Source organism: Lathamus discolor, chromosome 3, assembly GCF_037157495.1.
Source record: "Lathamus discolor isolate bLatDis1 chromosome 3, bLatDis1.hap1, whole genome shotgun sequence".
In the NCBI taxonomy this organism is placed as follows: Eukaryota; Metazoa; Chordata; class Aves; order Psittaciformes; family Psittacidae; genus Lathamus; species Lathamus discolor.
The window spans coordinates 7,157,404-7,172,649 of NC_088886.1; the positions used below are offsets into that span (position 1 = coordinate 7,157,404).

At 44.2% G+C, this 15,246-nt stretch overlaps 1 protein-coding gene across 4 annotated transcripts in view; it reads left to right on the forward strand.

Moving 5' to 3' along the window:
• Window positions 1–15,246, forward strand: part of LRP8 (LDL receptor related protein 8) — a 197,112-nt gene that overhangs the window by 162,087 nt on the left and 19,779 nt on the right. For 3 of the 4 annotated variants that reach the window (XM_065673311.1, XM_065673313.1, XM_065673314.1), the window contains 3 exons: window positions 7,330–7,692; window positions 14,242–14,364; window positions 14,706–14,828. In XM_065673311.1, the coding sequence (XP_065529383.1) occupies window positions 7,330–7,692; window positions 14,242–14,364; window positions 14,706–14,828 (609 nt within the window). The remainder of the gene's footprint in view (window positions 1–7,329; window positions 7,693–14,241; window positions 14,365–14,705; window positions 14,829–15,246) is intronic. The other variant, XM_065673312.1, reaches the window with a different exon arrangement.

Below are 15,246 nucleotides of genomic sequence, written 5' to 3' on the forward strand. Positions count from 1 at the left end.
CTAGCGACATGAGCACTGCTTTGTTCCTCATTACTCAGCTGAGCTAAAACCTGTGAGCCCTCCGCTGCTGAAGCCAGGCTTTTCTCTCTGCCTTACATGTTTATCCCATTGTTCAGAAACATCCTGGCAAATATGGCTTTTCTTTACTCTTCTTTTTCACAGATAGGCCTGTGTAGCTAGGTGTGTGCAGTTTTCACGGCGTGAAGAGTAGCTGCACAAGCATTAGTAATTCATGCAGTTTTGCAGTGGCAGTTGCTGCGCCCTTGTTCCTTATCTGTGTCCAATAAAGATAAGTATTGTGGATTGTTACAGGATTCCCTTCTTAGTTATGGCAGCATAAAAAACTTGATTGATTCTGGTGGAACAGTTCAGTTTGCCAGCTAGTTAAACTGGTGCTATCCCTGTGCTTGGGAATGTGTGGATAAGGAGGAAGTGGCAGGCCAGTAACATAGCTGTGTACCAACAGATATGGGTTTGAACTCCTTGCCTTTTCCAGTCAGAAAAAAACAGAGCTTAACTTGCCAGTGTGACTAAAGTTAGCTTTTAAGATCCTGATGAAGTCTCTGTCCTGAGCTGGACATAGGAAACCAAAAAGCAATGGAAAAATGAGTCAGGTATAATAAGGCAATTCATGTCTCTGTATTAGCAGCTGAGACCAGAGTGGATGACTGCCCAGTGGATGGAAGATGAGGTCAATGGGGTAGGTTTTTCCTGGCAAAGTGTCTGGGATTTAAACTCTGCAATGGCAAAATTAAGTCCTGTTAATACAGAAAATTCGGTGCAGGCAGTCCTCACAACCGCAGGGAGGGCTGTTGAATCCAGGAGGTCTGCATATGCAGAGTGTGGGTTTTGTGTCTACTGTCACAGGATCAAGACCCTGTTCAGTAATACTCAGTTCTGGTTGCTGGAAGGTTGTTTATATATTCCTCAGGAAAACAGGATTTTATGTGGTGCTATTACAGCAGCTGTTAGTTATGTGGATATGATCAGATGTTTCTGAGGGATTTGCCAAATTGGTGTAATTTGTAAAATTGCCATTTTAATAAGCAAGTCATGTCTGAGGGAACAGCAGTGAGCTTGTCCCATACAGGTTTCAATTTTCAGAGTCAGAAAATGAACCCACCAAACACATCCCAGCATATCTTTTCCATCTAAATTTTGGCTAGTACTAAACAACTCCAGTCTCATTCAGCTGATTATATTCCTATCAGAATATAGAAGGGCAACGATAATGTCTTTATCCCTATGATATCCATAGAGTATCTTGGATTTTAGCAAAAAGCAGCGCAATATCAACCTTAGGCATCCTGACCATCCTATTTTTATTCCCAAGCTGTTTTGTTTTACCCTTAAACCTTCTACACTGGACTCATTTGTTCTTATTTTGAGGTCATTTTCAGTCACTTAACCAGGCAAACCTGGATAAACTTCCTAATGCTTTCCTGCTATGAAGTACAGTTAAGGCGACTGCAGGTATGAGTTACCAACCTTATTGCACATCAGTAAGATTAAAGCCAGGGAATAAATTCATTGTGTGCATACATTTTACGTGTAAGCAGCTTCTCTCCATAAACTGTGGCGTTATAATTAATTCCATTTTCAGAAAATTAAGCCACTTTGAATGAATACATGATTCTCAGGAAATATATTCTAAATCAGTAAATACATTTTTTGAACCAACTATTATTTATCAGCAGGGGCTTTGGCATCTGGTTGCTCCATTATAATTAACTAATAGTATGCAAATAGTGCTGCACAGAATGGAAAAATAACTCATTTGTGTTGGAGAGGACAGCATGGCAAAGGCAGCAAGCACATGCAAATACTAATTTGCAAGAGTGTGTGAGATGGCTCCTTAGCTACATTAGTGATGCGAACAATATCAGGAATTACTATTCCTCCTGCAGTCTTCATCTATATGGGCTTTTTGGTATCAATCACCATAGCAACAACCACTGTTAGTAGTGAGGCTGCAGTTCAGCTGCATTATTCCCTCCATGGGAGGCCTGTCATTTTTTCAGAGGAATGCACTTCAAGGTCATCTTCATTTACCTCCATCTCTTTTGCTATCCTTTCTGGAAGGTAGCTTTCCATGGGAAAGTTGTCCTTCTAGGCATGAATCTGTGCTTTAAAGGCTGGCATTTGTCCAGAAATCTGTATGAAATACTCATATATTAGGTAGGCACACCAGTTATCTGCAGACAAAACAAATAATTTAGATACAATTAAGCCTGAAAATGCAGTTTGTATAAAACTAGCATGATGACAGCATTGGTAACTGGATGGGAATTTCAGCTTAATTTAGCCTGTCTGGATTCTGTGACCTCCTTATCCAGCGCAGAGATCAATTTATGTGAGCTGTGGTAGCTGGGTTTGCACCTCATACAGAATAATTGGGCAGATGAAGCTCGGTCATTCTACTCCTGCAGTCAAGTGGAGCTTAGACCCTAAAACCTCATAAGCTTAGGATAAGTTCTAAAGTCCAACAGTCTCTCCTGCCAATGTTGAAGTAGTGGAAAATCACCAGCAGATCTCTCCTTCCCCAGTGCAAACGTTATATGTGCAAATCATCCTTCACCTTCTTTAGAAGATCCTTTATCAGGTCCTTTAAGCAAACAAGAAATTTTGAGCCACACTTTTACTGAAGTTGCCCTGGGGAGGGTGTCAGAAAAATACAGTGTAATGATTCATATTTTCTTGTCTTGCACATCAGTAATTGCAGTTATCCACTTTACCACAAATTTTCCCAAATAATTCTATTTTTTTAAGCCATTCATGTAATTTCAAGTGGAACTGGGTTTTTGGAGGCCAGAGATGAATTAAATACCTGACTCCTCCTGAAAAGCTAGAAAATCTTTTAAGATTATCAGCGGCAGCCGTTATAGTCCATTGTACATAATTCCCAGCTCCTATTAATGATGAATATCCTGTTTGTTTCATATTTTGAGTTTTATCCTGATTTGAGGATCCTTGCTTGGTGGAGGTGTCCCACTGTAGAAACACTCTGTACAAATGTATATTTTTTGCAATTACGGCTCTCAAAGACTGCTCTGTATCTTCAGAACATTCTACTTTTCTCTCTAAGCATTCAAAAGCATGAGGTAGAATGAGTTTAATTTTTTTGGTGCAGAGCCTGAGTTAAGATTTTTCCTGCTGCGCCAGATTACTCACTAAAGCCTCTGGTTAAATCCTGGCTCTGGGCAAAAGAGAACCAGCCAGTACTAAAACCCTAACTCCACAACCGCAGTCTCTCTCTTTTCTTTTTTGTCTTTCTTTTTTAAACTTCCTCTATTCAAAGACTGCTTCTGCTCCATTCTCCTCAAGAGACAGAAAAAGACTGCAGCTGTGAGGCAAAAGTGGTGACAGTTGTGCTCTATGTATTGGTATATAGTACAAGGCAGAAATTAATGCAGAACACCTCTGGAATATATTATCTATAGGCCAAAGCACGTGTACACTATCATTTAGATTTGATATTTTGCTTCCTAAAACTGTAAAGAAGCTTAACAGATTACAGTACAGTTGGTTAAACACTTCTTGACAAACATTTCCAAGTTTTCTGCTGGGATCACTTTATATTTATATATACTTTATAAGTAGTTTTTGCATCTCGGAGTACAACATTTATTAGTTTCTTTGGCACTAAGGCAAGCAAGCTAATATTAGTTTCCTTTGTTTTGCACAGATAAGCTTACAGTGGGGCAGGCAGCAAAATCAGAGACTGCAAACAAATTGCTCAAGTCAAAGAAAAAATACCCCAGTGATCATTTAATTACTATTCACACATTTTCTACGGAAATGTGATGGAACTGCCTAGATAATTCTGGCATATTCATGAAAGGAGATGTGAAGTAAACTATCTCTGGGTCTTTGCTTTCCTGTCCTCATCTCTCCAGGTGCTATGTAAGATGATTTGTAGTGCTACTTTTTACTAGGTTCTTCAAACCATGCAGCAGGGACCCCAAAGAGCACAAGCGCCTGGCTCTTGCCTAGGTACAGAGGGATTATAAGCAGCTTTTCTCCTGTGTTGCCTGTTTGTGCCAGAGCAAGCTCCCCAGTGGCTAGAAGCTGCAGACTTTGCTTTATCCTGGCATGCCTTGCAGATTTTAGCTGTCAGAGAGGATAATGGAAGTGTGAGAGGAACTGGGAGGTTATCTGTCTTCCCATGGCCAGCAGGAGGGCCAGCTGCACAAAGAGATGGGGATCTCTGATGGGGACCTGTGTGACCCAGAAGGAACTGTCCTATATCAGCTGACCTGAAGATGGTCATTAGGTCCTTAAATGAAGAAAAGAGCATTTTTAGAGTTCACTAGAATGTGCCTAGAGCAGCTTTCTATAGTGAGGGACCACGTACTCCCATTTGGCACTGCCACTGGCTGCTAGTGCATGCACTGCATTGGTCCTTGTGACAGCTCTGGTGGCTGTCCAGCGGCCTTCTTGTTGTGACACAGTAGTAGCAGCCCATCACTTTTACTGGCTGTCCCAGCAGTGTGTGGATGCTATAATTGCAAGCAGGAAGATCTGAGCACCGTCAGTGCTGGTGCCTCTGCCCCTGGCTTCAGCTGTATTGAGCGAGTTACAGGGATTAATCCCCACCTGAGGACTGTGGTGGTGGGAAGGGGGGAGTTAGCAACAGCCAGACTGCAGTGCTTGTTCAGTGGAGGGAGAACTCATAGTCTAGTGCTGTCATCACACTAAATTTAATATTTAAAAGGAAATAAAATAATCATGACCATGCGATTTTCCTAGCTAGTAATTCACAAGCTTCACTGAGAAAGTCCTCATGAGAGGTTGCAAAAGCTGAAGTGCTGCTATTTTCTGGCTGCGATTATCAGTAATTTTGTATCTGTGCTGGGATTTGTAGGTGCAGAGGAGAAGCTTTTGTGCAAACTTCCATTGTCTGTATCCCACACATATGTTTATCAGCTGTTAATTTGCCAGTGCAGCAGATTTCTGAAGGATCTGAAAGAAAATGCATACAGACAGAAGGAGGGGTGGAGGTGGGACCAGGGAAACGACGAGGGAAAAAATGGGCTCATTACAGTGGGGGGGAAGGAAATTAATGCACATTTGGAGTGTGTGAATCATTCAACCTTGACCAGAAATTAGGGATCAAAGGATTATGGAAGATTCTGCTCATTGATCTGTTTCTGAGATTCATCAAAAATAATGCCAAAAAAGCAATTTCTTCTTCTCAGCCTTGATCTGTTACAGAAACTGCACATAGCCCTAGAAATGTTCCTGTTTCCCACTTCCTTTTTTAAATAGATTGGTAAGATTATAACTGTGACCTTATATTTCCTACATTTCCACTTGTCACTCCTGTATTATGCATCACCTGAAGAGAGTGTTAGGTTATACCTCTGTGTACCTATCAGTAGGGTTAATAGATTATTTCTAGTTATGGGATAAGGATAGAAAATGGTCTATGAAGAAAAAGAGGAGCATTTGGGTGAAAAATGGAGCATTTTAGCAGTCTTGATTCTCCTATGCAAAGAAGGGGTTTTTTTCGGATTACTTGTCCACCAGACTGCTCATATTTCATGTCCATATAAGAGATTCATCTCCTATCCTTAGTTGTCTAATCTCAGGTCCCTCTGTTTGGAGATGAGAAATATAAGCCCCCCCAAGGGACAGTGCTTGTCCCAAGGTAGGTGGCAGGAGTTGCTTGTTGAGGGCATCTTTCTATGTCCAGAATACTCTACGGGGTACAGAAGGAGCCTGAGCAACCTTCCTGAACCAGATGATACTTTGGTGTTTAACACAAGATGCTCCCTTGATGACCACACTCTGTTGCATTTAATTATTGATGTCAAGTTGGGCACAGCAGCCTGCAGCTAAGATTGTCTTTAACACTTATCTGCGTTAGAGGGATCTTGGGTTGTAGCCAGTGCATGGTGGTATTGCATCAAGGAAGGCAAACCTCTTTTTCTTCTAATTAGGCAGATTGCTATTCTGGTAGACGTAGTAACATCTGGAAAGCTTGGGAGTAAATGGGACAGAACACAGGGCAGGAGGGGAGAGGTATATGGACTGTCACACTATGATGTAAAACTACCCGCTGGTTAGGTTAGCAGATACCCCAGCAAGTTTGCAAGCTGGAATGTAATTATATATCTGTGTACAAGTGCACATATTCTTAGTTGCTAGATAAATAGACTTTCATTCCAGGTATAAAACAGACATAATATTTCAGTAGAATACCGCTGGGTTCCTTTTGTTGGCTGAAAGCTGGGCTATGACAATTCCATTACCCAGATTCTGCTGATGCACTTGCGACTGCAGTGATCGGTACTATCTGGACTATGTGGTTTAGAGGCTGTGTGGCAAATAGTTCTGCTTCTGAAGACAAAAAGACTCCCAAGCACAATGTAAAACAAAAAAACAACCTTACTATAATTTATTAGTATGCATTTATTGCACTTGTAATTTATCAAAACTGTCACTTTCCTCTGTATGACTGAAACTGCAGAAGCAGAATTATTTTTAAGTAACTACCTAAAAGTGCTTAGGGGGAATGTCTTACAGGGTCATGGTTGCTCCACACCTTGATGAAATAAAGTGACTGTGAGCTGCAAATATTTTGGAGTACCTGAAAGTTTAATTTGAGCAGGCTTCTCTGGTTCAGTTGCCCATTAGGCTCAAAGAGGAGAGTACTCAGCTTCTTATCTGACAAACGCCTCATTTGTATGTTAATGTTGAGTTGTGATTTCCAGGGAAGGCGTTCAGTGTGTTGTAAAGGGCCTTACTGGCAGATTGCAGCTAAATTGATGCTCGACTCACTAAATATTTACCCTACACATCCCACTTAATATGTCCAAAACCAGGCACACTGTGAAATCCTGAAACCTGATTCTGTGCTTGTGAAAGTCAGGAAGCTGATAATGTCAGTGTGGAGCAGAGCGGAGCACTGTGGCGTCCACCAGTGTGTGCCAGTGCACCTCCAGCCCACCCTGCAACCTCCATGCTCTTTCCTTGCTGCCACCCCATACACTGGGGCTTGCCCTCACCTCAACACCAGGGCAGTGTTGCAGCTGGCCCCCCACTTCTCCTACCTGCACTTCTTGCAGCCCTGCTGCCCCTTGTTCTTCAGGGCTGCCCATGGAGGACGGTATAGCACAGCTGGGGAGATGACCATTAGGTCTTCACCTCCTTCTTGCTATGTAGTTTACCATTGGGAATGTAATATTCTGAGTTAGGACAGTCAATATAATGCTTTTGTGTCCTTGCCCTCCCCCTGTCTCAGACATTCCTAATGTGCTAAAGCTGGCACAGTGGTGAGGGGCAGGTTGGAGACTCATAGCTCACCTGTTTGTTTTTATTCCCAAGCCTGTTCTCCCAATGAGTTCCAGTGCAGTAACAAGTCATGCATCTCCATCATCTTCGTGTGTGACGGTGACAATGACTGCGGGGATGGCAGCGATGAAAGGAAATGCTCCCCTCTGACCTGCAACCCCAGTGAGTTCCAGTGCAACAACAGCGTGTGCATCCCAGAGCTGTGGGTCTGCGATAACCAGCCGGATTGTGAGGATCAGTCGGACGAGTCCGTGGAGAAGTGTGGCTATGATGCCAAAGCCCTCAACACCTGCGCAGCTCACGAGTTTCAGTGTGGCAACGGTGAATGCATCCACCTGAACTGGAAGTGTGATGGGGATGAAGACTGCAAGGACAAGTCTGATGAGCAGGATTGCCGTGAGTATCTGCAGGGCTGGGACAGGGCTGAGGGCTCTCCTTTGTGGGGGAGAGGGGCCCTGTGGGCTGTTTTTTAAGGCAAGTCTTTGATGTCTATGCAGCAATTGTGTGCCTGACAAGGAGTGTTTTGTGTCCCAAATGGCTTGATGCCCAACCCAGCAGGGTCAGGTATATTCCAGACTCCCTTTTATGCTTTTTCCTTGAGGATTTAGAAAGGAGGTGCAAGGATGGTACCATGCCTCAGAAGAGGTCTGTTTCACTAGAAAGGCAATGAATGGAAAATAGGAAAAATGTTCAAAGCCCTCAGGCTGCATGGTGGGGTCACAGCCTGGAGGTTAGAAGCCACAATGGTAAAGGGAATATATGATCATCAGGAAAAGAAATAATTAATTTTCTGCCTCTGAAGTTAGGGTATACGGAACAAGGCAGTCAAGAGCAGTACCTCTGAAGAATCCAGTTGGAAATGCACTTTGAGCTTGGCTTGATAAGGCACACAGAGCTAATAAATAATGGATTTCTTTTCAGCTGGCTTTATGCATATAACATGGTGTTGTTGCTGTGCGTGGTATTTTGAGTGATTCATCCATTTTTAGCCACTAAACGGTTCATGCTGGTCACTTACCTGAGGAGGGAGAGACACAAGAAACTAAGAGCAAAATGTTGTGCTAAAATATTCATAGTGACAAGATTGAAATAAAATAAAATATTTACATAGCTGTATATATTTAGCAGCTTTGACATTGGGCCACCTCTGGGGAGGAAGGCAGCAACTAGCTGCAGAGAACAGACATTCTGGCAAAGGTGCCTAAGAAAATTGACCACTTTTGCCGACACCATCTTTTCATACCCATGACAGCCCGTGGCAGATGTAAATTCAGTGGCAGCTTTAGCAAGAGGAGGAGGATGTAGTAAGTCCTGGATACCACTGATTACACTGCAGGAGAGTGGGGAATGAGGCACAGGTAGCTCTGGAACTGCTGTGCCTGTAAAAGAGCCAAGGACTCTTATGAGCGGAGTAGGTGAAGCCAAGTATATTCTGCTAGGAAGAGAGCAGTTTTGACTGCTGTGTACACAGATATCATTGTTAACAACCCCCTTCTGAGTAGGAATGGATTAAGTGGGATGCCTCTTTTTTCATCCCTAAGAAAGGATACAGGAGTAGACAGAGCTCTTGTGCAGCATATACCCAGGCAGTACTTCACAGAATCACAGAATCACAGAATCCCAAGGGTTGGAAGGGACCTAAAAAGATCATCTAGTCCAACCCCCCTGCAAGAGCAGGGTAACCTACAGTACATCACACAGGAACTTGTCCAGGCGGGCCTTGAATATCTCCAGTGTAGGAGACTCCACAACCCCCCTGGGCAACCTGTACTTCCCGTGACTGAAGCGTTGCAGGGACAGTGGGGTCAGGAGGCAAAGCTGGGTCATGGCATCCATATCAGTGTGAAGTGACTGTAAGAAGGCTGGGCAGGAGTATGTCCAGTGGAGGTGTTGTACTGCTAGCTGAGACAGCCTGTGGTGTTTGGTACCTCTTTTCATGGAGACCTCCTGCAGGCAATCCTGTACTTGTGTCCCTTCTAAATTAGGACATAGTGGCCAAGACCACATTGCAAACACAGGTGAAGAACTGGTGTCTGGGGCAGGAAACTCCCAGTGGAGCTGATCTCTGTCCCATAGGTTGCATTCCCTGCAGTGATGGCAACCTGGCAGGATGGCTGAGGTTAGACAACTTAGAAGTAGGAAAGGTGAGCTCCCTTGCATTCCCAAATGGTGAAAGAGGGGAGCAGCTTATAGATGGTGCTTTCTGATGAAATATCTCTGAAATTTCAGTCCCTGTTGTTTCAGCTTGAAAGGAATTGTTCTAAGTCTTTCACAGGCCCCATTTACTTTGACACTACGGGATGAGAGTAGTGCCCAGGTACCTTGCTGAGGCAGATGCAGCTCTCTGTTCCCCATCTTTCTCTCCTGGATCTGACAGAGACTGCCAATATCCAGCTGAGCTCAAACCGCCGAGATGTGAGGCCCAAAAGCAGCACAGCTCTGACAGCAACCCTCAGCTACAGAGCAGCTTCACCAAGTAGCACTTCCAGGTACTCCAAGGGCAGCCTCCCTGGGGCAGAAGACACAGCTGGACACTGCTGCAGCACAGCACAGTGCTGACAACCAGTGGAGGAAGGAGGGAATGTGGCAGAATTGACTTGAGATAAATGGTATCTCTGACTAGCAGAGATTCAGCACTTGAATTTTTTTCTAAGTCTCAGCAGGGCACAACATGCAGCTTATCTACCCAGGAGAAACAAGCATGTGAGCTGCTCCTGCTGCTTTCAGTCCTGTGGTCCAGGAAACAGTGGGATTCAAAGCACCATGTTTTAGCTACTCCACTGCTCCTCTGTACAGAGAGGCTGGTTCTGCCATTTTCACCCATGCAAGCCAGGAGTCACCCCAGTGCCACAGATGTGCTTAAGCCTGCTGCTGTTTACACCACAGGGAGGAGGAATCTTTAAGCCAGGAGAGGACTTGTGGCACTGAATGCTTATGTAGGTGATGGCTCAGCTGGGTCAGGGGTCAAAACTAAGGTTGCTTCCCCATCCTAAATGCAGCTGTTGCTTGGGTGCACACATCTGCAGTAAGAAAGTGACATTTAAAACTCAGCATCACTGCTCATCTGTTAGAATGAAGAGTTTAGGGATTGACCTTTATTTTTTTCCCCCCTCTCCATAAATTCTGGTTTTGAAATCAGTACCATGTGGCACACAGGGAGTTAGAGGTGTATGACAGTGCTCTATCCCCTTAGCATCAGGGATGGCACAAGTACCACTAGGCCTGACCTGGTTAGAACTGAAGATACCAGCACTACAACTCCTCTCACAAATGGGAATCATTTGGGGTTTGCACTCTATAAAAGGGAGAGTTGGGAGCTAATGCTTTAAAAAAGAATGTCATGAGGCCATCACCAGTCATTTGTTGTAAGCATTTTGGGGTGATAAACAAGGAGAGCAGAAATGAAGGGTGACAATTGGTGAACAAGTTTTGGCAGCAAGACAGCAAATAAATAGGGAATGAGTCATTTCAGGAAAGCTGTGTGAGAACATGGAGTGGTTGGGGTTTTTCTTTAGTATATGTACAGATAGGTATATATGTATTTATAAAATTCACATTACATTAGATTTATTAGTCTCCAAATCTGGAATGATTATGTTTTAAAATACCCTTTGCAACTCACATTAGGGCATCCAGGAGGGAGACTAAACAATGCAAATAGAACAGATCCCTTGGGACCTGACCTCACACTTTTGTGCCTCTGCCTCCCCATCTATAAAATGGGATTGATGCATTTTGCAAATGCACAGATTTTCTTGAGATTAAGTTTATTTGGGGGTATGGAAACAGAAGACACAAGAAACATATGCTGAGACTTGGAATCTGGAATGTATCTGCTGAATTTGAGCAGTACAGCTTTGAGCCCAGTATTTGCAAATGGTAAGTGTGTCTGTCTGAGTGTGCCTGTTAATTTAGCAGGGCTTTGGTAAATCGTTCCGTGTTTGATTTGCAGAGCAGAGGAGACGGCTGTAAAACTGCTGAGATTTCCCTGATTTAAACCCTAAGAAATAGCACAGCAATTTTCTGAACATCTTGTGCAAATAAGCAGCACAGCTTTTCCCTCTTCTTAGGATATTGCTCTGCTTTGGGAATGGCCCTGATGGCAACCTGCTCTCAACTCTGCCAGTGGTGCTGAGATGGGTTTGTGTCCCAGCTTCAGGATAACAAAGTTCCTGGCCCTCTTCCCTCAAACTTATGCTCTCCAGGCTAGGTATAAACATGGTATTCTCTCTCATCCTACTGAAAAATGCACCAAGAAATAGAAATGCTGTATGTGTACCTTAATGTCTTTGTGATCAGTAAGAGTTGTGACTGCATCTGCTCTTTTTAGATGTCTGTTCAGAGTCTCAGGGGCCATTCCTCAAAGCTCTGAACTTACACAGCTTTGCTTGAATGAGAAGTGAGCCAGGAAACCAAGCCTGATCTCCACACTTCTCTCCCTTCTTGAAGCAAAAGCTTTGGGCAGTGACGTTGTACAACCCCACATGCATGTTTTGCAGTCCCTCTAGCAACTGAGCTAAGAGCTGTGCTGTCATTTCTCTCCGTCTTGCTTGTTCAACATTGTCTTCACAATTCCTGCAAAATTTTTCCTTCATCTTGTTTTAGGATTAGAAGCCTTTCTATTCTTAGCATCTAACTATAACTGCTTTTTAGAAGAGCTTTGAAGATTACAGTTGAGAACAATTAGTAGGTTTTGTAATGCCTGTCTTCCAAATCTGTAGCTGTTGTCATGCAGATTTACTTGATAAAATGGAGACTTGTTCCTGCTCCAGAAAAGACAAGACTCCAATTAGCTTTCATTCCATGTTCCGCTTTTGTGGGAGTTAAAAGAGGTGAAGTAAACTGGTTTTCATGTTGGGGGTGAAGACAAGAAATAATTGTGGCATAGGTATTTTCAGCTAGGCAGTAGGAAAAGCTTTGCAATGGCCATGGTTTAGCTCAGAAGAGGTCGAGAGAGGAAGGTGGTCTCTCCATTGGCAGGGCTTCTCCAGGCAGGTGGTTGTATGTGGCAGGAACAGTTCAAGCACAAGTGCCTTTGCTTCCCGGCAGGAGCTCTCAGTGCCACTTCCAAATGTGTGGTCTGCTTTTTCCAGACTACAGCTTTGCTTCCTCCTCTCCTGCATTTTTCTCCATTTAGAGCAGCAGTTCCCACATGCTTAGTTTGGCGCTGCTGTCCCAGATGTCCCACTGAGGTTTCCCATTTGTGTGCCTGGGTTTATTAACTGAAATGTGGCAACACAGCTGGTCCCATAACTCTTCTTATTGCTTGGGATATTTCTCTCTTTTCAGCTTTTTATGAATACGCTGCATATGGCTTTCCTCTCCAAGGAACAGTGCTATTTCCAAACTTTCCTCATGTGAATACTGTCTATTTCTAAAGGCAGGATTCCTCCCTTCCTCCACCAGCCCTGCAGTTGTGGCTTTTCCTGTCTTTTGTGCCCTTTGCCAGCTGAAGATGCACTAGAGCTAAGTCCAGCGAAGCAGTCATGAATCCAGATCCTGTGTCCTGTTGGATGCAGTCACCAACAATACCGAGCCTTTGTGCAAGTGATACTTTACGGTATCGATGCTAACTCATTTCATATCTGTGGCTCGTCCTGAGTTGTCTGCAAGTAGTAATTTTTATATTAGAACCAGTTTGTCAAATTGTCAGGGAAGATCTGCCACATAGCTCTCACCTCCCATGTAGTAACATTAGTGCTGGCCTCCTGTAGCTATTCAGAGGCAGTGATTTTCTGTCATGTGACACCAGGACATAATCAGCAAGATAGAAAGGTTAGAATCAAGAGCTCTCCAGGGTGTGCTGCCTTAATAGGATTTGAAGACAACATCTGCAAGATGGGCCCTTCAGAAGTAAGCTGCAGAACATGTCCCAGGAATGAGGAGCTGGTTTTGCCAGTGAACTACAGACTAGGGCCTTTTGCTGGCTAGTGAGTGCCTGTACCCTTCCCAGCCCACGTCCGGTCCCAGCTAGGAAGGTCTCTCGTTTGTGTAACCCTGGAGAGGGAAACTTGACTGCTTTTAGTATGGTCAGTGCAGCTGTGTGTTTTATTTTTTTTCCCCAAACTTTGATATTTACCAAATCTTTTTTGAGTCTGTAATAATCTGACGTGGGCAAATGAGCTTTGGGCTTGAAATCTGGCCTTACGCTGTAGAGGTGTTTTTTGACTGGAACACCAAGAAACACCAATTTGCAGTGCAGTGAAGCTCTTCTGCTGCCTTCTGTCTGTTAGCTCATGGGCATTTAGTAACCCGAATGGTATGTCTGAGTTACTAAGCTTTGTTCCCAGTGTGGCCACACTGGCTTTGGCAGAGTCAATACATGTATGTCTTGCCTATGCCCTTAGCCTGAAGGAGTTTTGAAATTTATCTTAAATACAACTTTTTCTGAAGGAAGGAGAGCTGAGGAGCAGTTGCCTTTCCCTTTGCCTTTCCAGTGCCACTTTGCACTCCTAGTTGGAAGGCAGCCTGGCCTCTCACACAGACTTAGGACCCCAGAGAGGCTCTGCTGCTAATAGTTTTGCTGCCTGCTTGCTTTCTTGTGTCTTACCCAAGAAGCTTCACTGCCTGCACTATTCTGTTTTGACTAGATCTGCTCATTTGGGCTTTGGGGCTCTTTTCCCAAGGATGTAGAGAGTGATCTGGGGTGGCAGAGGGGCACAGGAGCTGCCTCAGCTGCTTTGGTGGAAGCAGCCAATGCTCTGAGATTTGCTGACAGAGGTTGCAAAACTCCAGCAGGGTCAGAGTACATGGCTAAAAGGTACCACAAACTGGAGATATTCAAGGCCCGCCTGGACAAGTTCCTGTGTGATGTACTGTAGGTTACCCTGCTCTTGCAGAGGGGTTGGACTAGATGATCTTTTTAGGTCCCTTCCAACCCTTGGGATTCTGTGATTCTGTGATTCAAGTCCTGTGTAGCTAATGCTCAAATGCATTATCTTACAGCTCTGGTGACCTGCCAACCAGATGAATTCCAGTGTGGTGATGGGACCTGTATCCACGGAGCAAAGCAGTGTGACAAGGTGCATGACTGTCCTGACAACAGCGATGAGGCAGGCTGCATACAAGGTAGGTACAGACAGATCGGCAGTGCTTATGCTCCATGGTGTGAGCCTGTGAGAGCTGTGTGGCCATTGGAAAGGGAAAGAGGCCTGTACTGCTCCTCTGGGCCATGGCAGGCTGTTCCTGTAGAGAGTTTTAAGCTGTTCTGGCAGTGAGGTTGCATGGGAGAGATGATTGTGCTGACCCTGCAGACTGTATGACTTGAAAAGTACCTTGCATGATACTCAGGCTTAATGTTCATTTGCTTAATCCCATCCTATTTCTGCTAATGGCACCCTCTTGAAGCTTTATGTCATGCTGTCACATTGTCTAACTTAGTTGCTTTCCTCTCTTGCCCGAAATGACAGAGTCAGCATGTGAAAGTCCCAGCAAGTTTCAGTGTAAGAGTGGAGAGTGCATTGACGGAGGCAAAGTGTGCGATTCACATAGAGACTGCAGGGACTGGTCTGACGAGCCTCTGAAAGAATGTGGTACAGTACTTGCCTTCTACGTGTTGCTCCTGTTGTAACTGCTTCCCCTCTTCTCCATCTGGTGCTCACAGCTTTGAGTGTAACCACATGTAGCTGCTAATGCTATTTCTCACTCTGCTTCTCTTTCCTTGCCTTTATTCTTTCATCACCCTTCATATGAATATAATTAGTAGCCTAGTCTGATCATCTGTAAGTTTGAACTGTGCCCTTCTCAGCTCAGCTTTTATACTTGGAGGGACGTATGAACTGGGCATGGGTCTAGGAAGCAGGAATTCCCCCTCTCCTCAGATACTAGTGTCCTCTACAGCACAGGCCAGTTTATTTAGCCTTACTTCCTAAATTATCTCTGAATTGTAAGACGATCATAGCATCATAACAGTTTAACATTGGGAAAATACTTTGGATGTGAAAACATGTA